General features: G+C 35.8%; 1 protein-coding gene across 1 annotated transcript; it reads left to right on the plus strand.

Annotated features, from left to right (window-relative positions):
- Positions 1 to 995: 995 nt before the first annotated feature.
- LOC129257979 (rab GDP dissociation inhibitor beta-like) lies at positions 996 to 25,069 on the plus strand. The gene is made up of 8 exons (XM_054896430.2): positions 996 to 1,939; positions 2,773 to 2,869; positions 8,331 to 8,465; positions 9,916 to 10,114; positions 13,128 to 13,259; positions 14,475 to 14,746; positions 18,882 to 19,081; positions 21,099 to 25,069. Exons 1-8 carry the CDS (start codon positions 1,850 to 1,852, stop codon positions 21,234 to 21,236), a joined length of 1,263 nt encoding a protein of 420 aa, XP_054752405.2. The 5' UTR covers positions 996 to 1,849; the 3' UTR covers positions 21,237 to 25,069.
- The last annotated feature ends 1,600 nt before the right edge of the window (positions 25,070 to 26,669 follow it).

Below are 26,669 nucleotides of genomic sequence, written 5' to 3' on the forward strand. Positions count from 1 at the left end.
GTGAACTTCATTAAAAAAGTCAATTAGCCTATTTGAATCCTGCCTTATGTATTTATGGAATCAGAGTTAAAAGTATGTGCCAGATTGCACCATTTAAATTGCAAAATTGTAAAAGCTCCAAACCATCCCCCCCCCCCTTGGGCGCTCCGCGCCCTCGGGCTTGGTCGTTTCGCTCCCTCGCATTGTCTCACTCCAATCTACTAACCTCGCGCTCACACTATGAACGTGTTTACACAATGGGACATGGGTGATTTCAAGTTCAGTGTTGACCTTTTGGTGTTGGTGTTAGGTCGATTTTTACACGATTAGAGTCTATAACACCAAACATAAAATGAAGATGGTCCCGAAAAGTCACTCAATAGTTTTTGAGATGTCAATAATTTGATCATTGGAGCTAGGGAAAGCAATCCAAATTTCAACACCAAGCCCAAGGCAATCACCGGACTAGCCAGATGGCTCCTAGAGAGTAAAAATCATTTAGTAATGTGTGCTTACTCTCCACGGAGCCAGGGATTGCGTCCCATTCATGTGCATGTTCCACGAAAAAACTGAAACTTTCGCCCCTGAGATTTCTACTTCTAAAAGATCTAGCCCTAAATCATGTAAATGGGATACAACTTCATTTCGGACATTTCTACGATATTGATTTCATATTTCATTTTTAAACAAGAATTCATTTAAAAAAACGAGAAAAATATGAAAAGACGGGGAAAACTTGCACGAATGTTTACGCCGCCATCATGTTTCTTTTTGTTCTTCGCCAACATTACAGACGCAAACGAACAGAATTCACGGAATTGGACTTTTGAAACGGAAAGTGACTTTTCAAATGGAAAATCACAGAAAACATATTTTTTCTTGAAAAAAAAGGGGTCTTCAATTTCAAAATTAGCTTACACTCACGTCCGCATTTAAGGCAGAAACATGGCCGTGTGTTGCTGCCCCATGCATTCAGTCATAATATCATGATCGCGGTATTCATCAAATCCAAAATGGTGGATAGGTAAAAGTCATCCAAAAAGTCCCCAAATCAGCGATAAAATCTCATTTAACCATAACATAATGCTAATAATGTGAAGGGTGAGGATGTATTGATTTTCTATGTAAACGGAATTGTCACTTTTTCATGTACACAAAGTCTATGGGGAAACGGAATTTCCGTTTTCAGACATGCTGAAACGGAATTTAAGATTTTTCTGAAACGGAAAAGGCAATTTTTAGAAAGGGAAAATCACTGTCCCTAGATCTCTATTTTAAAGCAGCCATAACTTGCTTATTTGTTTGTCTGATTTCTTTCAAAGTTTCACCATTCTGTTTTTCTTAATTTTCTTTTTTCCAACACATCATTTTGGGACCAAGGTTGGATTCCCCTTTAAAAGTCAAACCTCAATAGTTATGTAGGCCTATAATAGTATCTGGTAATAGTGGAGGCAAAATTGTCAACTGTTAGCATTCAAGAATGTATTTGTAGGTATCAAATTGATCAATAAAATATGTACACGAAATCATACATACTGAAAATAACTGGTTTTATGGTATATTTTCTCAGTCATAGACCAAAGTATTTTTTCTGCATATCGTACTTGAAATATAATATACATATACATAAAGGTTACATAAGGTTCAGTCCTGGACGCAGGATCTTCTTTTCCTCTATGTCCACCTCCTGGTGATAAACAATGACGTCTGTAAAATTGGGGCGGTGTGGGGTAGGAACCCTATAATCAAATTCTGCATAACGGCAACAAAATTCAATCCTCCTTTCAAATTGTAATACATCCGTAGACTCTATATTTTTCTCATTGTAATTAATTATCTGTATATCATCTAGGAATGTGTGCTGAGTGGTATGTTGGCTGTAAGTGGCAAGAAGGTACTGCACATGGATAGACAAAAATACTACGGAGGAGCCAGTGCATCTATGACACCCCTGCCAGAGGTAATCAGTTGTAAATTTTCCCATTCACAAGCCTGTATTTTGAAGTCCAATTTAACTTAAACCATGGTCTAACTCTGGCTAAAAATAAGGGGAAGCAAAAAGTGTCAAAATTGTTTTTACATTGTATGTTTACTGTGGTAAACTTCTTCATTCTTTAATGGTTAAGGAAACTGTTTGTCATCCCCAGACAGAGCTGAGAGTTGACTTGAGTGTCACACGAGCTGGTGACATTTAACCGTTACTTTGTACCGTGATTGGCAATCCATAGTTAAACCACAGTTTCAAATCAGCGTTTGAATTAAACCCAAGTTTGGAATATATACCATAGAATTGATAGTGATGTATAATTGTTCCTGGACAAAGTGTAATGCAACTGACCAGAGTTTTTCCATCCCCTAAAATACTTCAAATTGCTTACCGAATTCCAATATATTTTTGTGAGACTTGCAATATCTTAGTCATGTTTTCCAGGCAATAAACTTGATGAATACTTTTTGATTTGAAAAGATCAAAAAATGAATCAGTCACTTTTTTTGTCTTGTCCTTTTTTTGTAATATGACTGAGCGATTTTTAGGATTTCATGACATTCACAATGTACATGTACTTCCTGCGAGGTATTAACAAAATATCAGTAGAATTCATTTTTATTCCATGGTTTCAAAGTAAATTAATATAAATCATCATATTGGATTGATACATCTGAAAAAAAAATAACCAAACAGACCCCTGATTACACATGGGGGGGGGGGGGGGTGTTTGAATGCTTGTTTAATTACTTAAGTATATTGCAAATATATTTCATCATATTTTTGTGTGTGCTTTATACATGTAGCTGTTTACCAAATTTGGCCTGCCCAAACCAGGAGAAAAATATGGTAGACACAGAGACTGGAATGTTGATCTAATCCCCAAAATCTTGATGGCTTCAGGTAAGAGATAATATACAACACTGGGATAGTGAGCTGTTTCAAATAATAAGGCAAATATCAATCAGCATAAAATTGAATATTTATTTGAAATTGCATGTTGAATATAAAGTAAAGAAACCTTTTAAGATTTTTAAAGTTAGTGACGGTGTGATATAAAACCTCTTTATTTTCATGAGGGTTTTATATGAAATTGAGCAAAGCTTTGAAATAAAGCCTAATAATTTTTGTCTCACCTGCATAGCAGAGCGAGACTATTTTCTGCACTGCTTTTCTGATGGAGGTGATGGCGGTTGCGTCAACATTGAAATATTTAACGTAAGGTTAAGTTTTTGAAATGTCATCATAACTTAGAAAGTATATGGACCTAGTTCATGAAATTTGGACATAAGGGTAATCAAGTATTACCGAACATTCCGCTCTAGTTTCACGTCACATGACCAAGGTCAAGGATCATTTAGGGTCAATGTACTGAGACCATGTTGGGGGAATCAACATTGAAATCTTAACCTTAGGCTAAGTTTTTGAAATGTCATCATAACTTTTAAAAAGTATCCGGACCTAGTTCATGAAAATTTGACGTAAGGGTAATGAAGTATTACTTAACATCCTAACCAAGTTTCAGGTCACATGACCAAGGTCAAAGGACATTGAAGGTCAATGAACTTTGGCCATGTTAGGGGTATTTGTTGAATTACCATTGTAACTTTGAAAGTTTATGGATCTATACTCAACAAAAAAAGTAAGTCCCCCCTAAATCAAATTGCCGTAACTTTTGAACGGAATTATTTTGAATAATGATATCAAGCAACTCCTGGGGAAAAATGAGATTGATCGGTTGGGTCATGCATGAGTAAATAAAGATTGAATTAAAAATGACCATTTTTGAAAGTCACAAGAGTCGTTTATCAGATTGTGCAAATACAAAGTTGGGCAAAATTTGTTTTTAGGTGAATTTTATGGTGTTAATGCTGTTTTACTATCCATTATTTAGCCACGCCACACACAATTTTGATATCGTATATTTATGGTTGAGTGAGCACAATGTATTGCAGGGGCCGCGGAAGCTGGGGGGGGGGGGGGGTTCACCCCCTCCACTTTTGTTCCAAAAGCATGTACAAAAATGTATAAATGACCATACGATTGTGATTTTTTGCATGGTCAGCCCCCCCCCACTTTGAAAACCATTCCGCAGCCCCTGTATTGTGACGTATCATCATAGGGGTTTATGGTAGTATCCTCTACAACTTGTTATATCATTTTAAAATTTGAAAATGTTGGTGGCTCCCCCGATTATAGGCTCCTCCCCCATTTTAAAATTCTGGATCCACCACTGATTTGTCCATAAATTAAACTGATCCTGAGAAATTTTTAGGAAAAGGAATACATTTATGCAGTATAAAGAGTATTCATTCCTAAGTTTTTGAATGTGCTCGCTCAACCATGAAAATGTTAAAAGTTTGGAAGGTGTGTGGTGATAGAAATGATGGATGATAAACATAACAGCAATTATTAAAAGTCACATTTGAAACCGAATTTGCCCCCAATTCACTTTAATACCCTTTAATTCACTTTAATACCCAAAAAATGAGTCTGTGACATTGAAAATACCCCTTTTCCCACTTTGATGCGTGCTCACTCATCCATAAATAAACAGTACGATTTCATTTTTGCACAGAATTCTGCCCACAGGTTGATAAACATTACTGCCAAATGACATTGCCAAAGACAGCCTTGAAAAAAAGTTCCACCATATTGAATAAGGGATTACTTATTCTTTATAAACATATTCACCCATAATGTACACAATGTCTATGAGAGAGGAAGTCAAAATTTTAACAAATGTGAAATGAGTGTTTGTTTCATGGACGGTTTTTGTTACTTCTGCCAACTTTTATTTCATGAAACTTCGCACATGACTTCAGAGTAACACTATCCAAAAGGCACGCACACCAAAATAACCATTCGATACGGCACAGAGTGGGGCCAAGGCCTTGAACTTTCTTCTCCTTTGCATAATTATTGAATATTGTGTGCTCACTGATGCATTAAACATCGGGATTTTCATAAAAATCAAATAAAATGAACTATGCAAGGAGGTTTGTGACAGATATCCATAGTTACAAATTGCATATTTTCCAATAACGTAAAAAAGAGCTAATCACATGTTCATTCAAGCGTGAATGTTTAATAAAACGCCTTTTAATCATTGAAGCATGTTAATTGGTCATGAACATAACGAAAAAGTTGAGAAAAGATCATTTTCAGTTACCAAAATGAAATGATACTTGCCTATAATATTTGAAAATTGTATTTTTTGTTTTCAATAAATGTTCATTGAACCGTGAAACGATGAATATTGTTGAAGATACTCTGAGTCTTCCCAAAAATAACTGTCATCATATTCGATAATTTTTTTAATAGAAATGTGTAAAAAATCCAATTATAGCAAATTTGGACTTGTGTTTATTCAACCGTGAAATTTAGCCACAAAAGTTGTATCGTCTTTTAGAAAGTACATTTTACAAGCCTTCTGACTATTTTTTCGTGATGAGAATGTGGAATTGGTTCCAATAAAATGGAATCAAAGTCATGATATTTGGCTTGTGACTTTTGAAAAGTGACATTTTTGCCTTCTGACAGTGCTCACTGAAGCATGACGTAGAATACTTCCATAACATTTACTCAGAGGGTAGCTTATTAAATTACCTACAGGCTCATGTAAAAATATATTAAAAACTTGCATTGGTTTGGAAATTATTGATGTTTGTTCAAGGGGGGACAAACTTTTTTTGTTGTGTATAGTTCATAAAACTGGGACTTAAAAGTAATTCAGTATCACTGAACATCCCGTGCGAGTTTCATGTCACATGACTAAGGTCAAAGGTCATTTTAAGTCAATGAACTTTGAACATGTTGGGGTAATATTTGAATTGCCATTATAAATTTGAAAGTTTATGGATATTGTTCATGAAATGTGGATATAGAGGGGCAGTTCCACGGTTACGGAGTGACATTCAGAAACAGGTTTTTAGCATTCAAACAAAGATATCACACATATTAAAATAGTTATTTGCAAAGAAATGGTACCTGACAGTAGTTGCTGAAACCCACTTTTCAAAATAATAACATTTGTTATTTTGATCCACTGATTTTAATGAGATATGAATATTCATAAACATGGTTACGGAGTGACGTAAAATGGACATGCATATTTGAGGAGAAATCATATTGCTCAAACTCTGTGAACTTTAAATGGCTATCACAATGTTGAGTTATTGATTGGATTCTATGTTGTTCTAGCTTTAATATGCTGCATTACATTAAAAAATTTGTGTATTTTTTCATTAATTACAACTTAACATAAACCCATACCGGGTTACGGAGTGACGGTTACGGAGTGACATCTGAAATATTCACACACAGGCAACATAAAATGAACTTATATTTTAAAATTTACCTTTGATATGATGTAAAATGATGACCTTCAGATTATCCAAAAGAAAATTTTACAAAACAAGCAATAGTTTTCTGTTAAATTGAAATTAAGTAAAATACAATATATGTAGTCCCATGTATATAATTTTTTGTATAGTTTGGATTCTCCTTTAAGGAGATGCATAAGAAAACAAATTTGTGGCTAATTATGTTCCCCTTTTGTATTTATGAAATCCCATATGAGTTTTGATAGAAAAATTTGATCCAGATTTGAAAAAGAGCCAATATAAATTTTTGGAAAATGTCCACTTTTGCTTGGAATTGCCCAGAGCTAATCAAGTATCACTGATCATCTTGCTCAAGTCTTTATAGGTCACATGATCACTTGGTAAAATGTTATTTAGGGTCAGTGAACATAGTATTATATTATTATAAGATGTTTTTGTGAATAATTATTTGATAGTTGTTTCTAAAGTCAACACTGCTGCCATATTGAATCGCGTAATGCAGGCGAGACTGCCAGAGGGGCTGCACTTGATATAGTTTGATTTAGATTAAATTATAAGTACTGGTATTATAATGGTTTTATTCTCTCTTGTTTTATTCAGAAGATTTGCCTTCAGCTGATCAGCTCTCATTTTTGAGATTGACTATATAAGTATTTTTCTTTTGTCGCTACATATTTCCTATTTAAGTTTATGTATCAGAAATAGATGAATGGTTTAGGCTAAGGTTCACACACAGCCCATGATGATTTCTGGTTCATGACTGTTTCTTTAGAGCACCAAAATTCCTCCCTCTTGGAGACTATGCTCTGAAAATGAGTGGTTAGAGTTTTGGAGCCTAGTTTTTCTTTGGGAGACAATTTTCTAAAAGGGGAAGACAAAGTCTGTGAATGTCCTGGCTGTAGGGAAGGATCTTTTGGTAACCTTATACCAGGAAAGATCTACAATAGCTTTTCATTTTCATGCCTCTACCCACTGTACGTAGGTGGTGCCGGAGGCATTGCGTTTCTCGGTGGTCTGTCTGTCCATCCGTCCTGTTTTTTGTTCTGGAGATAACTCAAGAACCTTTCAGCAGATTGGCTACATACATGTATGTGGATTATGTATGCCTATAATAGGTGTGACAATGACCTGATTAGTTTTTAGGGTATGAAAGTCAAAGTTTCAAGGTCACAGAGGTCATTATTTTCCTTAAAACTCTTGTTTTGGGGATCTCTGTCAAAGAATCCTTTGACGTATCAACTTCATATTTGGATCATAGGAGTGTTAATCTAGGTACTGTTGGATAATTTGTTTTTCTTTTTTTGAAACAGAAAAAGCAAAAGCAGACTATTGAGCAAAACTGATTCTGACTAAGACAGAAAATGGTCTTGTTTTATCAATAATTTTTATCAGGAATGAAATGTAAAATTAAACATTTAATTTTTGGTTTGTTTTACTGTTAATAATAATAGGCATTTGTATAGCGCCATCTATATAGAAAAATTCTATTCCGAGGCGCGTTGTTATTATTATTATTACCTCGGCTTTAGCTCGAGCTGCCTTTCAGTGCTCATGCATTCAAGGAATAATCCTGTCGGGTACCCATTCACCTCACCTTGGTTGAGTGCAGCACAATGTGGATAAATTTCTTACCTAAGGAAATTACGCCATGACTGGGATTCAAACCCACAACCCTCTGTTTCAAAGTCAGAAGACAATTCCACTGGGCCACAACGCTCCACAATATATATTTATAAATTCATATTTTTTTCTGTATAATGGTTATTAGCAACCTGTGAGAAAACTAAAAATGAAAAGAATGCTCTCATTCTCAGAAAGAATTTATTAGCATGAGTTATGCTGTCACTTGTTCCATTGGCGATGGAAACAAAATAATTGTGATCGGATTATGGTACTCCACTATGACAAACTTTAATAAGCGTAGAACAAGGGAAAAATCTTGCATGTTTGATCTTTTCCTAGAAAATTTTCATAACGGAAAACGCATTTTATTTTCAAATTTTTATCTCTCTTCATAGGTCAGCTGGTGAAGTTGTTAATTCATTCTGGAGTTACCCGTTATCTAGAGTTTAAGCAGATAGAAGGCAGTTATGTGTACAAAGGGGGAAAGATCTACAAGGTTCCAGCCAATGAAAAGGAGGCATTATCATCATGTAAGTACTATTTCGATTTCATATTTCTAACATATATGAAACATGAGTAATCGCAGATAGCGATGATTTGAGAGAAAGGCTTTGAACTCATGATTGTTATTTAGCCATCATACATGTAATTGCATATCTGACAAAGTGTACTTTCACCAAATGTGAAACAAATGAAATTAGACTGAAGCCTGATCTATTATTATGACACAGATTATCACAAATTGCCATGTGTAGTTTAAAGATAAATACCAGTTGTGGTAACAATCTCAGAATTTCTCTCTCATTTTTTGGCCATTTCCCACTTTTCTTCCACAATCATTTCTCAGATATCATGCACATAAAACATGTGAGAATGGAATATGTGTGTAATTGTACCTTGTGGAGAGTCCAAGTTATTGTTATTTTTTTTGCATTTTCTTTTTCTGAAAACAAAGTCAAATGCAAGCCTTGCATGGAATGATGTTACAGCCTTAAGGTCATGTGTTATTTACAAACAGTTTCATGAAACACCCTCTGGTCCCGTATTTTTCTTTCTTTCCCTTAATACGAGAAATACAAATCTGTTCTGGTTAGTCTTTGCAGAGCTGACAAGTAGTACAGATTTTCCGTGTTTCGTACTGAAAAATGAGAAGAACGCTAATGGTTTCATGCAAAACACTGATTTCTTAAGTTTCAGTTTTATGTGTTGTCCTGTGGTTTTTCTTTGAAAATACTGATTTCCTCACCAAAATACAAAATGATCTTGTTCAGGTTGGCGGCTCTGTCTTTGATGGCAAATCTGGCAAACTGATACAGAATCAAATGAAATGAGATTTCTATTGAGGCAACTCAATAGTGAGACCCAGCAATGTGTATTGTCCACTTTCTCTGGATTATTTCATCTGCTCATGTTCCTTAGGCCCCCTGTAAAAGGTTAGAGCCCCGTCTTTCCCACAAGGAACCGGCCAGCATCTTGTCTCGACCAATCCTCTCTGTTCACCACATTCAAAGCAATGGGGGAATGGCAGAAAGCCGCTATCATAGGACAAGTAGCACTATTTTGATGTTTGGCTGTAAACATAATTTGTCATCACGTTTTTTTAGCTATTTTGGTGCAACATACAAAATTATGCTTGTCTTCAGAACTGCCTACCCGAGCATTGCTTATTTGGTCTCATAAGATGCCTGAGACTAGAAGGAAACAAGTGAAAAAACATTGTGGTGAGAGTATTGCGTAACACGAGGGGGGGGGGGGGCTCTTGTCCCCTCCTTCAGCCTAGTTAGCATGAAGAGATACAGTTCTCAGGGCCCATTTACATTATACACGAAAAGAATCAAATAGCCTGTGATTGTTTAAAATTCAAGTTGCATCAGATATTTTGGTTTGATTGCAAATATTTTTGCTTTCTGCTCCAGAACAACTAATCATTCACTTCAGTTGCACCTTTTAAGATCTTTTGCATTGGAATTACTATTACAGCCCTGATGGGAATCTTTGAAAAACGCCGGTTCAAGAATTTTCTCAACTATGTGGTTAACTTTGAAGAGGAAAACCCCAGTACCTTTAAAGGAGTAGATCCGAATAAAACCACTATGAATGAGCTATATCAAAAGTTTGGTTTGGATCAAAACACACAAGGTTTTGTAGGACATGCGATGGCTCTCCACCGTGAAGACGAGTAAGTAATTTTGATGTTTTGTTTTTCCAGTTTACAATGAGGAACTCATGATTCTAAAAGGTTGTATGATATATGTCTATAATTCAGATATGTTGTACAGACATACAAAAACATGAATGTTAAGGGTATTTGTATGCATCACATGGTTGCATCAATGAAATCAAAGTGTGCTTCCTAAAGTTGTGCAGATATACTTTTTACAACATATTTTGTACAAATGATTACTGCAGCTCACCGATTATATTTGGAGCCTGGCACACACAAATTTTTTTTTTCTCATGTGATTGATTTTGTGCACAACATGTAAATCCTCTTTCACAATTGGTTGTGCGACTGCTTGTAACCGTTGCAATTCTGTGCGACGTATATTGTGACCAAATTATGGCACGGTCAATTGTGAAAGCTCTTACAAAGCTTTGTTTCTATAAAATGTCACACCAAGACCTGTCTTACAAAGAGTTGTGATTGATCTGATCAATCTCACAAATAGGAATCCATCAAAATCGTATTACTGTGTATAGGAAAGGTACACGCCAATGTGGAAGCTAAGAGAAGCACACCGATTTCATGATAATGGTGCATGCAAGAATAATGTTTAGGAAATCGCTTTGAACAGAAATGCTGGCTTTCCATCATGATGATACATGTAGTTCAGGGGAGCAATTTCATCAATATTTTGACAACTTTCCTAGATTTTGATTGGCCTAGAAACACTGTTAAAGGGGAAGTTCACCCTGACAAAAAATTTATTGTAAAAATGGCAGAGAAAAAAATAGTGGCGAAGGGTTGATAAAAATCCATCAAAGAATAAAAAAATAATATAAAAAAAACTGAAAAATGAGGTCAGCTGCATCGCTAGTGATAAGCATTGGTATACGCGGCGCATAAAGGAAGCGATTCAGATCCGTTTGCACCCGAGCAATATCACCAGGGACAGCGGCATTGAGATCCCTGATGAATGGTTACCTACCTTCCGACGACATACAGCATCCACCGTTCACAGCGTGCGGCGCCCACACCAGCGGGTACCTGACACCAGCGCAGACGCTGATTAGCCGGCAGCATTGGCCAATCACAGCATGAGGACAAGCGGGCGCCAAGCACCAGCACAGACGCTGATTGGCCGGCGGCTTCGGCCAATCACAGCGCTTCTCACACCCGATTGGAGCCAGACAATAGCGTGCAGCCGGGCATGCCGGCCCCTCGCCGACGCTAAATAACCCGTGTGCAGCAGCGTCTTTGCTCATTGCTTGACGAAGTCTAGCAGCTTGCGGAAGAAACGTCGCTTTCCAACTATGTTTGATGCATCGTGCGACAACTTGTTATTTCTTCTACTTAATAAAAAAGTTATTAAAATTATAATTATTTGATTTGTGACATCATATGCGGGCAGCTTTCTTACATATGGTAAAAAATCAATGAAATGTAATTTTCTCAGAAAATTGAAAACTTATGGTTTTTACTGTACTGTCAGTATATCAATAGATAAATCTTTTCACACCCGTTCCTGAAAAGAAAACAAAACTAAAGCCATCAGGAACTATTAAAAAATTGAAATTTACAGTTAATATTACATAACATATGGGGCAACTGCTCGTTTATGTAGGGACAGTGATTTTCCGTTTAAAAAAATTGCCTTTTCCGTTTCAGAAAATCTCAAATTCCGTTTCCCCATAGACTTTGTGTACATAAAAAAAGGGGAATTCCGTTTACCCATTGAATAGCAATATCAGTATATCACACTCGCGCTGGTCAAAATTTGTATCTGCCACTGTACCAGCAATGCGATAGATTCCGTTCTAATTGGATCTATGCGGGTACACAAAATATTTTGACAAACATTTAACATAAATACATCCTCACCTTACGAATTAATAGCATTATTTTACGGTTAAATGAATTTTATCGATAGTTTTTTTTTTTTTTTACATCGTTTCCAGCAGTCAACGAGTTTCGCCTATCCGCCATTTTGGATTTCAAGACCCCGATATCGTGCTCTTACATCTTCGAACGTAGAGGGCAGCAACACACGACCGTGTTGTTGAAATCAAGTGTGTGCATGTGAATGTTTTCGATAAGCCCAATACAAACCCCGCCCGTTCCGGCGCCGGGTACGGGCGGAGAGTGGTTCGATCGAGTGTGATGAAGTCGAGTGCAGTCACGACGTGTGAATTGTCATGATTGTAGCGAAGTGAGATCGTGTTTTCCGGGGTTTTGTGGCCATTTAATATTCATATTTTGTTGAGATTTTGAGTAATTTCTGTTGTTGTTCTGTGTATTTTGAGGAAAAATATGTTTTCCGTGATTTTCCGTTTGAAATGCCACTTTACGTTTCAAAATGCCCTTTCCGTGATTTCCGTCCGTTTTCCACGATCGTGGAAAATCACTGTCCCTATTTATGACGACGCAAAAATCCAAAACTTAAACTTCCAATAACTTTCCTGATCTTTGGTGGATTTTCTTTAAATCTTCACCAATATTTGTGACTATTTTTTCAGCTATTTTTGCAACAAACTTTTCTTCAGGGTGAACTTCAACTTTAACTACGGAAACATCGGATAAAACGTTCCACAAGTCCTTTCATGAAATGCTGCCCTGATCAGTCTCAATTATGGGAACCCATCAAAGTCGCATTACTTTGTATAGGAAATGTTCATGTCACTGTGGAAGCAGGAAATTGTTTCTCCTCCTTTGCTGGAATGCACATTCCTTGCTACGCATAACTCTGTCTCTTAGTAAAAAATTTGCTTTGGCGCAAAATACTTCAGGATTTTACATATATTCCATTAAACATGTTTGGGAACATTTGTTGCAAATTTAAAGAAATTTGAAGTTGGTCCGATGTAGGATTGTGAAAATAGTTGATAATTGGTTATGGATCGCCCCAGTAATCTTATAAAGATAAATACAATTCATGGAATGTTGGTCTTACACATATTGTCAGAATAATGCTGAAAATTGAATGTTTCATACTGTTAAGAGATAACTTTTTTTTTTTTGCCTTTGTCAATAGATACGTTGATCGGCCTTGCAAGGACACAATATTGAGAATCAAGTTGTATATTGATTCTCTTGCTAGATATGGCAAATCTCCATATATATATCCTCTATATGGATTGGGAGAACTCCCTCAGGGTTTTGCCAGGTGAGTATTATTACAGATAATTTACATTAAATGGACATTTGCACAGAACCATCTATTTAAACATGATCTGTTCCAAGGCGCGCTATAATTATAGCCCTTGTGGGTGTTCCAAAAAGCTGTTCTTAGGTTAAAAGCAACTTTTAAAAGAACAACTGGTGAACCTATCTTATGCGCTACATAATCACCAATGAATATTTAATGGATTTAAAGGATCACCAGTCTTTTAATAGTCACTAATAACTTACGAACTGCTTTATGAAATGGCCCCCTGAGCCTTGATTCCAATACTTTTTAGGCAAGGCCACTTTTCAAAAACTACGTTTTGATGTTACAGCTCAAATGGGCAAAGTTTTCAAGGCCAGTGAAATGGGCATTGAGGCCAATTGAGGGGGGAATTCAAGGCCATGAGCTTGTAGCTGCCTCTTTCAGCGCCCAATATTTGTTCATCCAAGCTGGGGCACCGTAACACAAAGGTTAGCAATTAATTGCTAAATAAAATGGCCTATGAAGATCGTTGTTACGTGCGCACTTTGCACCGTAGACTGAGCAGGAACCAATCAGAATTGTTTTTTTTCAACTAAGTGATTAATCGCGAATCTGTGTGTTCCAAATCCCAAGGTAAACCAGTGCACACTTTTCCCTATGAAGTAAAGGTAAATGGAATCACCATTTTGATTGCATGGTGACTTGGTCGTAACATCTGTGGTTCTGCCCCTGGGTCCTGCACAATCACTTTTCAAAACCAAATTTTTCAGCATTTCAAATTTGCTGCATTATTGAAGGACGTGTATATTTTCATGGTCAAAGAAAATTTGGTTATTGAAATAGTCATCTGTAAACTGTGCCTCTAGGATTTTAAAGAAGTTTATGGAATGCATTCCGAGACCATATCTTTGTATCTGAAAGTACACAGTCTGAATACCAATACAGTGAATGGCTTCACTTTGTCAGTGGTGCTCTAGTCATTTCTTAAAGTCACAAAAAACTCTTTTATGCCAAATTGGAATTATTTGGGAGGACTACCTCGGGCAATTAAACACCAAATGAGACCATTTTTTATTTCCTTTTTTTTTTATGTTTACAGTTTACCATGTTTTGGATGTAGTCTTGGAGCAAGTTGATGTAACCACTTTTTTCATAATTTGTCATTGGTAACAAGAAAATCTAAATCATCATTTGCTATATTTGTTGTTTTTTCTGAATTCTGTTAAATAGACTTTCAGCCATCTATGGAGGTACATACATGTTGGACAAACCAATACAGGAGATCGTGATGGAGGAGGGTAAAGTTGTTGGCGTCAAATCTCAAGGTGAAATGGCTAAATGTAAGATGGTGATAGGTGACCCTTCCTATTTCCTTGACAGGGTTGAGAAGAAGGGCCAAGTGGTGAGAGCCATTTGTCTGCTCAACCATAGCATCAGTGATATACAAGGAGTGAGTTCAGGGCAAATCATCATCCCAAAGAACCAAGTTGGCCGACATTCAGGTATTGTTTTTTCTTTTTTCTTACAAGGCTTTATCCAGTATTCAAGTATTTTTACTAAACCCTTAACCCTAAAAAGCTGGGGGGGGGGGGGGGGCGGCCGGCTATAAGACCCCTATCAATATTGTTTGTGATAAGTCTGTAACACGAAAGGTTTGTTGGGTCAGAGTCTCATGCAATTTTTGACCCTAAGTTTGTAATAATAATAATAATAATAATACTTGCAGAGCCCGTGGAAATTCCACGGGTTTTGGGGGTGTGATTAAGTTAAATAGAATTTGTTGTAGATTGACAGGTTTATTCAAGATAGGGAAAGAAATAAACATTTGAATTTTTTAAGAGAACATTTTGGAAGGTTGTGGTTGTGGTTTGAAAGGAATGTGAAAGTTAGGTTTTTATTTGAAGTTGTAATTTGTTTTAAAAAATATATGATTGATTAAAGGTAATAGTGAGAAAGTAAAAAGTGATAAAGAGTTTAGGATTTTGGGTAATAAAAGAAATACAGATAAGAGAATTTAAATGCTATTGAAGTTGGACGAATATGATATTTAGTTAAAGTAGGGTTTAAGAATATTGCCCCTCATTTTAACTATAAAAAGGGAAGTTTAAAAAGTATTTGGTTTTGGAGGATTTACATTAACCCTTTTATTTACTTGTTCAACGTATTTTATTGCATTAGCTGATATTCATTTTATCGCCCCCGCTTTTTTTTTTTTTTTTTAACCGTTTTTTGTCTCACCTGCATAGCAGAGTGAGACTATAGGCGCCGCTTTTCCGACGGCGGCGGCGACGGCGGCGTCAACACCAAATCTTAACCTGAGGTTAAGTTTTTGAAATGACAGCATAACTTAGAAAGTATATGGACCTAGTTCATGAAACTTGGCCAGAAGGTTAATCAAGTATTACTGAACATCCTGCCTGAGTTTCATGTCACATGACCAAGGTCAAAGGTCATTTAGGGTCAATGAACTTAGACCATGTTGGGGGAATCAACATCAAAATCTTAACCTAAGGTTAAGTTTTTGAAATGTCATCATAACTTAGAAAATATATGGACCTAGTTCATGAAACTTATACATAAGGTTAATCAAGTATCACTGAACATCCTGTGCGAGTTTCAGGTCACATGATCAAGGTCAAAGGTCATGTAAGGTCAAAGAACTTTGGCCACGTTGGGGGTATTTGTTGAATTGCCATCATATCTCTATAAGTGTATTGGTCTAGTTCATAAAACGTGGAAATAAGAGTAACCAAGTATCGCTGAACATCTTGTGCGAGTTATAGTAGTTTTCAAAATCAGCACTGCTGCTATATTGAATCGCGTGATGCAGGTGAGACGGCCAGAGGCATTCCACTTGTTATTTCTATTGGTCCCAAAAAGTAAAGAAGGAAGAAAACATTTTAAAAAGACGCAAGTTTATTTGTTTTTATTTATTTTATTTTTTTGTCCCCTTTATCACAAAAAAAAAAAGGATTAAAGAAAGAAAATAATAAGGAAGTATAAAGGAAAGGAAGGACGAAAGAAAAGAAAGAAGAAGTGAAAGGTAAAGAAAGGATAAATAAAAGGGAAAAAAGAAAGAATTGAGCATCTAAAATGGGTGTATTTCAACTTCGATCTCGACGCCTCCGTTTGAATTCTCAGTCGGACTTCGCCTTCACCGTAGTTGCGATATGGACTGGACATAATGATGTGAACCTGCCGCGCGGACACACAGGCGGTGCGGCGCAAACTGCCCCATCCTTCGCGAGGCAGGTTCACATTATTATGATCGCTAACTTCAGTCCATATCGCAACTACGGCGAAGGCGAAGTCCAACTGAGAATTCAAATAAAGGCGTCGAGATCGAAGCCGAAATACACTCGTTCCCGATGCTCGATGTGGCTGAAATTCAGGTTATGGATTGATTAGACATTTGGGAATAAAATCATTATATTGTGCCAAAATTAATTGGCGAAAATCGCCCGGTGCGAAAGTGCATTTCAGTTGTGACAGAATGCCAAAATCTCATTTCACGTTCACTCAGTCGGACTTCGCCTCAGTCAGACTTCGCCTTCGCCGTAGTTTCACGTTCACGTTCTGTGCAAATTCAATGAAGTTGACTTCTTAATAAATGCACATTGAATAACTGATGCAGTCATGTGCGGTTGCCATATTTTCAATAAAATAAAATGCAATATTACCTTACTTTTTAAGTCTTCTTACTTCTTGCTTAGCAACCTCTCCGTAAGTGTACACGTTACTTCTTGTTAAGCACTGTTCACATCAGTAAACACTTACATCAAACTCCTCTTTTTCACGATCGAAAGAGCCCCACGCCAATACCGAAATCATATCACGTACCCGGCCGTGCTGGCTGACCAATCAGAACGCGGCCTTGGAGCGAGACGACCCACGTGACGCGTCTGTCGTCTGTAATGGTTGAATGTCGGGCTACAACACGCAGGTCTACGGTCGATTTTCGGTGGAAGAATGGGACGACGACTTCGTTGTGCGATGTCGTCATGGGCTGCGAGCGTGGCATGTCCGTGAAGAGTGGAAGGCCCGACATGCGGTGCGATTTTGAAGCCCGGGCGTGGCGGATCCTGGGAGGAGATACGGTTCAACCCATCACCCCCCTTCGGGCTTAGAGTATTCATGTATAAGATAGGGTATTTACATGTATATTGCACACATATCCACCTTGTTAGGTGCTCAAGGCGCTCCTATATTACCCGGCTAAGCTAGGCGTTCATAGCGCACACAGCTTTTTAAGGAATTACTTCCTACCGGTACCCATTTACCTCACCTGGGTTGAGTGCAGCACACTGTGGATCAGTTTCTTGCTGAAGGAAATTTCGCCATGGCTGGGATTCGAACCCACGACCCTCTGTTTCAGAGTCCGAAGACTAATATACTGGGCCACAACGCTCCACTTACGCCCAAGTACGTGGTTCCAAAATTTTGCAATATTATGTTAGTGCATGACAAGCCCAAATTTTCCCCAAAACCTGATTTCATGTAAAAGTCTAATGCAAAATCTGTTTCTAGCTAAATTTGATAAATGTATCATTTTATTCTTACCCAATAGTATTTATTCTATTCATATTATGTATAATTAGAGGTCTTAGCCCCTGATCACATGAGCACCACAAAAATTAAAGTGGTAGAGTGGGATGTGATCTGCTTAATTTTTCCAAAATAATATTCTTTCTATATGAATTGATTATGCTGATTTATGCGTATGATAAAAGAAATTGCTTTAATTAATTAAATATGCCCCAAACTGCCAATTTTCTATTCAAAGACATTTTGTAGGATTCTGCTCAGATGTACAAAAAAAGAAAGAAAATTTGTATTTTAATATCTCACACATTTCTCGTTAGACTTTTTTTTTTACAATGGAAATCTTTGCTTACATTATTCTGATCATAAACCAGAAAGAATTACGTTTAGTCAGTAAAAGTAGAAATGATGATACTTTTATCTAACAAAAAAATACAATCTGCATTGAATTTAGGCATGGATTCATGTTTTTTAGCAGTTTGGGTCTGACATATACTTGCATAATTTCAGAACGGTGTACTTGGGGGTCCAAAACTTATTCTAAAAAGTTGTGCAAGACTTGGAAGAAAAACTCTTGGAATGACGTGGCACCAGCTGTTTGGATTACAGATTTATCACAAAAGGTGTGGGGGTTAAATGACTGGGCTACTATATGAGCTGTTTGTGTACATAATTTTTGACAGGGTCCCAAGTAACGTTTTCGCAAGCTGTTAAATTAACAATCAATTACATGCTGTTAATGCTTCCCCAGCATTTAACAGCATGGAAAATATTACACAATATGTGGTGAAATGTGCTTCCCTCAATGCCCCCATGCTGACATGTTTTCTTTTACATAAATATATCCATGTCAGAACAAGTTAATAAGTTTGAAAAAAAGGGGCTTGAATTTTACTTTTTTTTAGCTTTAGCTATGAAAATTCATTATGTCACAGTTTGATCTGTAAAAAAAATCTTGGGTGTAAAAAGTTGGTATAAGTGCAAAAATGTAGAATAAAACAACAAATAAAAAGCACCCCCAGAAAAGCCCCCTCCCCATTTTCAGATTGAATATCCTATAGTGACATAATGTATAATTGTATCGTTCCTCTGCAGACATCTATGTACTGATGCTCTCCAGAACTCACAACGTTGCAACCGAAAATTGGTATATTGCCCTCGTAGCTACCACAGTGGAGACTTCTAATCCAGAAGCAGAACTGGAACCAGGTATTAAACTTCTTGGCCCTATCACAGAGAAGTTTATATCAATAGTTGATCAGATGAGCCCTAAAGAAACAGCAGAGCAGAGCCAGGTTAGCCTAGTTTCTTATGAACATTGGATGGTATTTTCCTCATTAAACCTGGGTTTAACTGCAGATTAAACACGAGTTTGGTCAGTGTTGTGCACAAGGTCTGAACATTGGATGGTATTTTCCTCATTAAACCTGGGTTTAACTGCAGATTAAACACGAGTTTGGTCAGTGTTGTGCACAAGGTCTGAAAGCCATGGCCTTGGACTAACAAGATGTCTGAGGTCAGGGACAAGCATAATTTCTTATGAACATTGGATGGTATTTTCCTCATTAAACCTGGGTTTACCTGCAGATTAAACACGAGTTTGGTCAGTGTTGTGCACAAGGTCTGAAAGCCATGGCCTTGGACTAACAAGATGTCTGAGGTCAGGGACAAGCATAATTTCTTATGAACATTGGATGGTATTTTCCTCATTAAACCTGGGTTTACCTGCAGATTAAACACGAGTTTGGTCAGTGTTGTGCACAAGGTCTGAAAGCCATGGCCTTGGACTAACAAGATGTCTGAGGTCAGGGACAAGCATAATTTCGTATGAACATTGGATGGTATTTTCCTCATTAAACCTGGGTTTAACTGCAGATTAAACACGAGTTTGGTCAGTGTTGTGCACAAGGTCTGAAAGCCATGGCCTTGGACTAACAAGATGTCCGAGGTCAGGGACAAGCATAATTTCTTATGAACATTGGATGGTATTTTCCTCATTAAACCTGGGTTTAACTGCAGTTTAAACATGAGTTTGGTCAGTGTTGTGCACAAGGTCTGAAAGCCATGGCCTTGGACTAACTAGATGTCTGAGGTCAGGGACAAGCATAATTTCTTATGAACATGGAGTGGAATTTTTCAAATTAAACCCGGGTTCGCTCGCAGATTAAACATGATTTTAGTCAGTGTTGTACACAAGGTGGTAAAGTATAAAGGCCTAGGACTGTAGTCAAAGACAAGAATGGTTACTGGTCAATATTGGGTGGTTGAGGATATGCATAGTTTCTTTTGAAAATTGGGTGGTAGATTTATTGACCCTATTTAAACTATTAAACTGGTGGGGGGGGGGGCCTCAAATTGCTCCCCACGTTGACAAATTTCGCTACTACACAACAAAATTTTTTGACCACATCGCAAGCAGACCTGTTTTCAAATCCTGCTCGTCTTTTGAAACCATTTTTGGGGGATAATAAGGCACACTGTTTTGACATTGTGCAAATGTTAACAGTATGCATGTCAACCCTAAAATTGCTAAAAAAACATGTGTTTTCAACCCCCAAAATGTATGATTTTTTCTCTTTTCCTGGTCGTTATGGATTGGTTTTTATGCTGTTTATGATCACAAAAGGGTCCCTGACCAACTTCACTGAAAAAAAACCAATATAATACAAAAGTTAAAAAAAAAACCACTGAAATATATAAAATACATTGGAAATTCTGTTTCAGAGTTGTTTTTTTTTGTAGATATTTGTTGGAAAATTCAAAATGAATATTTTCACCCAAAATTGGCATTCTGCAAGCTATTCAAATTGAAAAGCAAAAACATTATTTTCATACATTTTTTCGCATGATTATTAACAATCATTAACAATGATCTGATTATTTAGGGATTATCAAGGTCAGAGGTCACATAGGTCATTATATTCACTGAAATATATTCCTTTAAAAAATTCAGCTACCTAAACATTAATCAAAATGTCAAAGCCGCTTTACATCCATTCTGACAGCTAAACCTGTCCCTCAGGTACAATTTCATCAATTCCATCTCTTCACACAACTTTTTCAACTCTTGTGCCGTATTTACTTTTTTTGCATCTTCAATTTTCAAATTCAGTTGGCTGTTTCATCGATTTCTGTCAATTTCTTGGTGATTAAAGCAAAAATATCTCTGATATAAATGCACACTTCGACATCTTTTAATGCTTCAACATTTTCCAATTTATTCTACCGCCTGAATTTTTCTCTTGAACCATCAAGTGCTTGAATCAAAAGTCTAGCAGTCGACCTCTTGTTTCTTGTATTTGTTCATTGCAGATTTTCGTCACCAAATCCTACGATGCGACTACTCACTTTGAGACAACCTGTGATGACATCCTGGACATATACCGTAAAATCACGGGTGAAGACTTTGATTTCAGCAAAATAAAACAAGAGGTTGAAACAACGGACTAAAGGGAGTGAGAAGTTTGGTGTTAGTGTTGGTGTTAGAATGCCCTTTGTCGCTGTTATCCAATCAAAAATGATTCAAATCACTTTATTGGTAGCTCTATGAGATCCATCCCTGCACCAGCTTCATTTAAGAGTTTGGTGCCTTGCTGATTTAAGGATTGGCCAAACACCAACACCAAAAGATCAACACCGAACTTGATTTCACCCAATTATGTATTGCAGCTACCCTTCCCTCCCATACTATTACATAGATTCATGCCACTACATATCCGGGTAACTGTATCTAGCATTAATTGTATATATTATTTGTTATGAATGTACAATTGTGTGGTCATAAATATATTGGGTTAGTTCTTGGTAGTTGGTGAGAATTTGATTAAGAAGGGTAACACAGCTTCACAATTTTTTCATGAAGGAATACAAAACATTGTATACATACCACAAATTTGATGAGAGGTTGGTTAGTTTTGTTACTGATGAATTTGTTAACCCTGAAGGAAATGGCAGAGAATAGATGTACACCACCGTAAGGTGACTCTAAATTAATCATCTCTCTCTAAATTTATACCTTCATACAGGTACAACATAGTATGATCAAATTTACACCACGTATTCATACATCTTTAAGTATGATGATAGAAAGTAATAGAAAGAAAAAAAAATTAGTGGTTGAATGAAAAGCGATTGTCCTGGTCTTCAAGTGGCATGAAGATTTATTGTATTTGATGGATTTAAGTTTTTGGAAATGTTTTTTATCTGCAATATGGTTAGAAAAAAAAGGTATGTATTTGTTAATTTTCTTTTTACCTGAAAGAATGTTTTTGTGTTGAAGTATGAAGAAAATACCTGAACCTTTCTTTTTTCTATTTCATTGTATGTGTAGCCCTTCTGTTTATACACTGCATATTTTTATGTATAATCTTCTATAAATTAGTCACATTTATATAAGTATAGGACAAAATTATTTAATGAAAGAATTCCAGCATGTAAAAGGATTTTCATTGTTTTATGTGGCAGTCTAATCGAAGAGATCTGACATTAATTGTGATATTGCAGTCTTATATTCTTATCCAGATACAGTATAAACACATGCCTATTTCATATTTCACAGGTCTAACACTTATTTATTTTTTTTTCCTCTTAAAAAGTTCACAAATTTCAGCAATAACATGGTATAGAATTACTTGTACCAATATTTTAATTCTTATATATTGTAAATCAAATGGAGACAATTGCTTATCCAGCGATTCTTACAATGTTAATGAAGTCTGTGAGAGATCTTATTTCATGTACAACTGTGCTGTAATTCACACTTATTTGAAATTGATGTACAGTTTCCTGTGGTTTCATTAAATACAAAATGAATAGTGGTGGATAGTACAATATAAACTATTTCTATGATTTATCAGATTATCCTAATATAGTAGATTGCATGACTTTTTGAGTGGAAAAAATGTCATTCGTTTTTCTATGATAGGCCAAGTTGTAGTTACCAGTTACCACCATCAGATATACTAGGAAAAAACGAAGTAAATTACTTAAAAAGTACTATACAATTTTTTTTGGATATAGATAATATGATTTTTTATGTTTATTACAGATATCTATATCATGCCTGCAGCTCACTGTCGGTCCACAATTTCTTGAGCACCCCTAAAATAATGATGGTAAATTGGCAATATTTATGAATACATACATGTACTTACGAGAGAATCAGATGTGCCGATCCCCTTTGATTTTACATGTAATCACTCCATCATAAACTACTTTATGGTTAGAAATTGAATTCATTTAAATTTTTACATCTTTATAAAACAGATAATGACAGCAATTATTGATACGGACATGTACCCAGGAAAGAATCAGATGCGTTGATCACCTTTCATTATAATTGCTCCCTGATAATCATACTACCTTATGCGTAGAAATCGAATTTATAATGAATTTATGTGCATGCACAGCTTTCTATTGAGCAGTAACAGCAATTTTTCCATTAGTGCATCTATTGTTATGCATGTCTTGCATGTAGAACTTTGCAAAGTAAATATATCCTATTACTGAAGAAAAGGCAAATTATTTTCAAGCTGAAGATGAAAGAATAAAAACCCCAAACAACGCCACAACTTTACCTTTCCTGAGCATACTGCAGTATAAACTTATTAGAGGTCTGTTTGTGATTAGTCAGGTATTACAAAATAAAATTTTACATGGAAAAAGTCATTGCATATCAGTGGAAGTGGATTAGAGATCCTACGTGATTCATAAATACATAGTCCTGTTAAAAATAATGAAAGTTCTGTCAGATTCATTTTTTTTAACATTTCTTTTTAAAGTAACTATTCCTCCTTCACAATGTCTTTGTGTAATGACATATTCTGTCTCTATATCAAATTAAGTAACACTTTCCCTCAAATTTATTTCTCAAATCTACAAGTTATATGGCACATGTAGGATGTGGATATAATGGATACATGCAATGTTTTTTTTCTCTGTATAAGACTGTAAAATTCAGGCAATTATGCTTATGGGCAAGCATGTTATCACCTTTGCTGATTCTGCCCCCCCCCATTTTTTTCTTCTTTGAGAGATCTGTTTCGAGGATCTGTTTACTCTAGAATAGAAGATGGGAAGCTCTATAAATGTTAAAAATCTGTGTGTAAAAATTTAGAAAAAGTAGAAAAAAGTCAGTATATTATATTCAGATTGAGATTGTGAATGAAGTCAATATGGTTTAGGGAAGGAAGAAAAAAAGGTTACCAAATTTACCACTAGTGAAAAGCTAAGTAGTATATGAAAATAGATTAGAACTACATGGAGTATTTCTGCTAATCCTTCCTTTTAGGTGAATACTTATAAACGATCATGATTGTTCATTGTTTGTTCATAAACGTACTTATCCTGCGATCTGCATGTAATTGTGGCGTGTGGTTTTTTTTTTAAGCGTAATTAAAATGTATGACAGATAGATGTTGACTTCATTTCTGTTATGTTCATATAACCGATATGAAATATGATTCTCTACTCGAGATAAATGGTGTAAATTGATCAATATCCTCCCATTTATAATGCTCTGTACATGTATATCTAGATGGATATGTTTTGATTTACACCCACATTTACATTGGCGTATATTATAGTGTTTTATTTTCCTCTCTTTCTCTTTGGTTTTGGTTTTTCAAAATCAAAGAACATATTAATTCTTGAACTGAATACACATTCCATTTGAGGTACAGAAGATTAATTTAATCATCAGTTGACCTAGAATCATTTGAAATTTTATTCTTCTTTTTTAGTCATGCAAAATAATATTTTCATGTTGCAAAGTAAACATTTACGTACAAAACAATGAATTTTTACAAGCTTTACATATTCATTATGTGTAAAATATACAGTGTTTTTTTTTACACATAAAGTGTCGAGATTTCAGTTACCTTTTCTGTCTTGAATAGATTATCTTGATACAAAGGAAATGAAATATCAGTATCAATTTATCACTATCACTAATTGGTATAAAATGTTGAATATAAAAGTAGAGTCTGATTTTAAAATTCATGTTACGCATACCTTTGGTACTTTTGCTTATATTAAAGATAAAATGAAGTACAATTTCATTATGGTTTGATGTATTTCTAAAGGAACACGATATTGCTTTGCAATGCACAATTATGCATAAATAAGTATAATTCAGTTTTACTTGATCTTATCAATTTAATATCATGTGTCTTGAGTTTAGGTTCATCTATCACTTGGGATAAGAATTATGTTACCGTCTATTTATCAATTAAACATTCAACTGTTATGGGAATATTAAAATAAAAGTGTACAGTTAAAACATATCTCATTTTCTATTTTTCTTTGGAATATACATATATTTATATGCTGTGATGTATCTTGGAATATTGAAATATTTCTGCACCTTCCAGCTTTCATACTGACGATTTTTAAAGGTTTTTTAACAGATCAAACTTTCAAGGTTTGTGTATTGCACCATGCCCCCTTGCCTCCCCCCATCCTCAACCCCATGATACACCACTGTGTACATGTAAATAGGGGCATAAGATAATTTTTTTTCAACTTTCCAGTCTTCTCCATTTTCTCTTCCTTTCCATCTTTTCCTTTTTTCTCTTCTTTCCGCCCTTTATATATTGTTTGGGATCCGCCTAAGCTATATATGAAAATGTTTAAAACATTGTATTTGGATGACTTGAAAAAAAAAGGAAATTAAGAAGAACTACAAGGCTCCTTTTGTAAAGCTCTTGTCAATTTTTGATAAATTTTTTGCCCTTTTAGTAACCGATAGCTGGATCTAAAAAAAATGTCACTGAGATATGACTGTCCAGTGGCGTACGCAGGGGGCGCTTACAGCTGACCTGCCAACCAGTACGTTTATGGCGTATTTAGTACGTTTTTGCAACTAAAATACGGCAGTACGTTTTTTCTTTAAAAAATATGTTTTTGTATAAAAAAAAAAATTTAATACAAAATCGTAATTTATTGAGAAAAATCATCTCTATATGTCTCTAGTTCATAAAACTTACACAAATATGGCTATAAGATCAATGTAATTTCAGGCAACTTGTTTTTTTTTATCAATCATTTTGTTAAAACCAGGTTAGATATACACATGTTTAAATGTTTTTCTTTTTCATCTGCAAGAGCAGTGCGCATTTTAGCTTGCATGCAGCTTGAGTGCCGCGATGAGCGAGTGCGCCACGCATTTTATTATGAAATACACTTTTTTGGGGAAAAATACAGTTTTTTTTATCACAGAAAAGGTTGGCAGGTCTGTTACAGGGGTTCAAACCCCCCTTAAATTTTTTTGATACCCGGAACCCCCCTAAGAATTAACCCCCCCCCCTAAAAAAATGTTAAGACCTTTTTTGGAGGTACTAAACATAGAATTTGTGGTGAAGAGTTTTTTTTTTTTTTTGGGGGGGGGGAGGGTGTCAACATTTCATTCAGCTTGAACCCCCCCCCTTTATAAAATCCTGTGTACGCTACTGTGACTGTCAAAAAGTTAAGTCAGTTGGAAAGAAGATTTAGAAAAAAAATTGATCAAATTCAGATAAAGGTGCATGTGAGTAGGAAGAGAAAAGTGAGTATTTAATGAAGAAATGGGATCATTAAAGATCATTTAAAAAATGGGATCGGTCAAAAAGTCTTCAGGAGTCCTGATGAAATGAATCAGAAGTGAGCGAGGGAGAGAATTGAGGAAATGAAGTCCAAGGCCTGGGTCTATGGTGAAAGGGAGAGGGGTGTCTTTAATGGAATCGACATCACTCAACATTAAAGGGAAAGTTCTTGATGATAAATTTTTTGCAGAAAAGTAGAGGAAAAATATATTGGTGAAGGTTTGATTAAAATCCATGAAAAGAAGCGGAGATTTAAATTTGTGACGTCAGATGCAAGCAGCAGCTCCATATGTCATAGGAAATT

Source organism: Lytechinus pictus, chromosome 3 (assembly GCF_037042905.1).
Source record: "Lytechinus pictus isolate F3 Inbred chromosome 3, Lp3.0, whole genome shotgun sequence".
Classification (NCBI taxonomy): Eukaryota; Metazoa; Echinodermata; class Echinoidea; order Temnopleuroida; family Toxopneustidae; genus Lytechinus; species Lytechinus pictus.

What these genes read in the sequence shown, in the direction of transcription:
- LOC129257979 (XM_054896430.2), top strand. Translation starts at nt 1,850, where the DNA reads ATGTTGGCTGTAAGTGGCAAGAAGGTACTGCACATGGATAGACAAAAA. An exon ending in CAAAATCTTGATGGCTTCAG is followed by an intron (nt 2,870 to 8,330) that starts GTAAGAGATAAT and finishes CTCTCTTCATAG; the next exon opens with GTCAGCTGGTGAAGTTGTTA. An exon ending in CTCCCTCAGGGTTTTGCCAG is followed by an intron (nt 13,260 to 14,474) that starts GTGAGTATTATT and finishes TCTGTTAAATAG; the next exon opens with ACTTTCAGCCATCTATGGAG.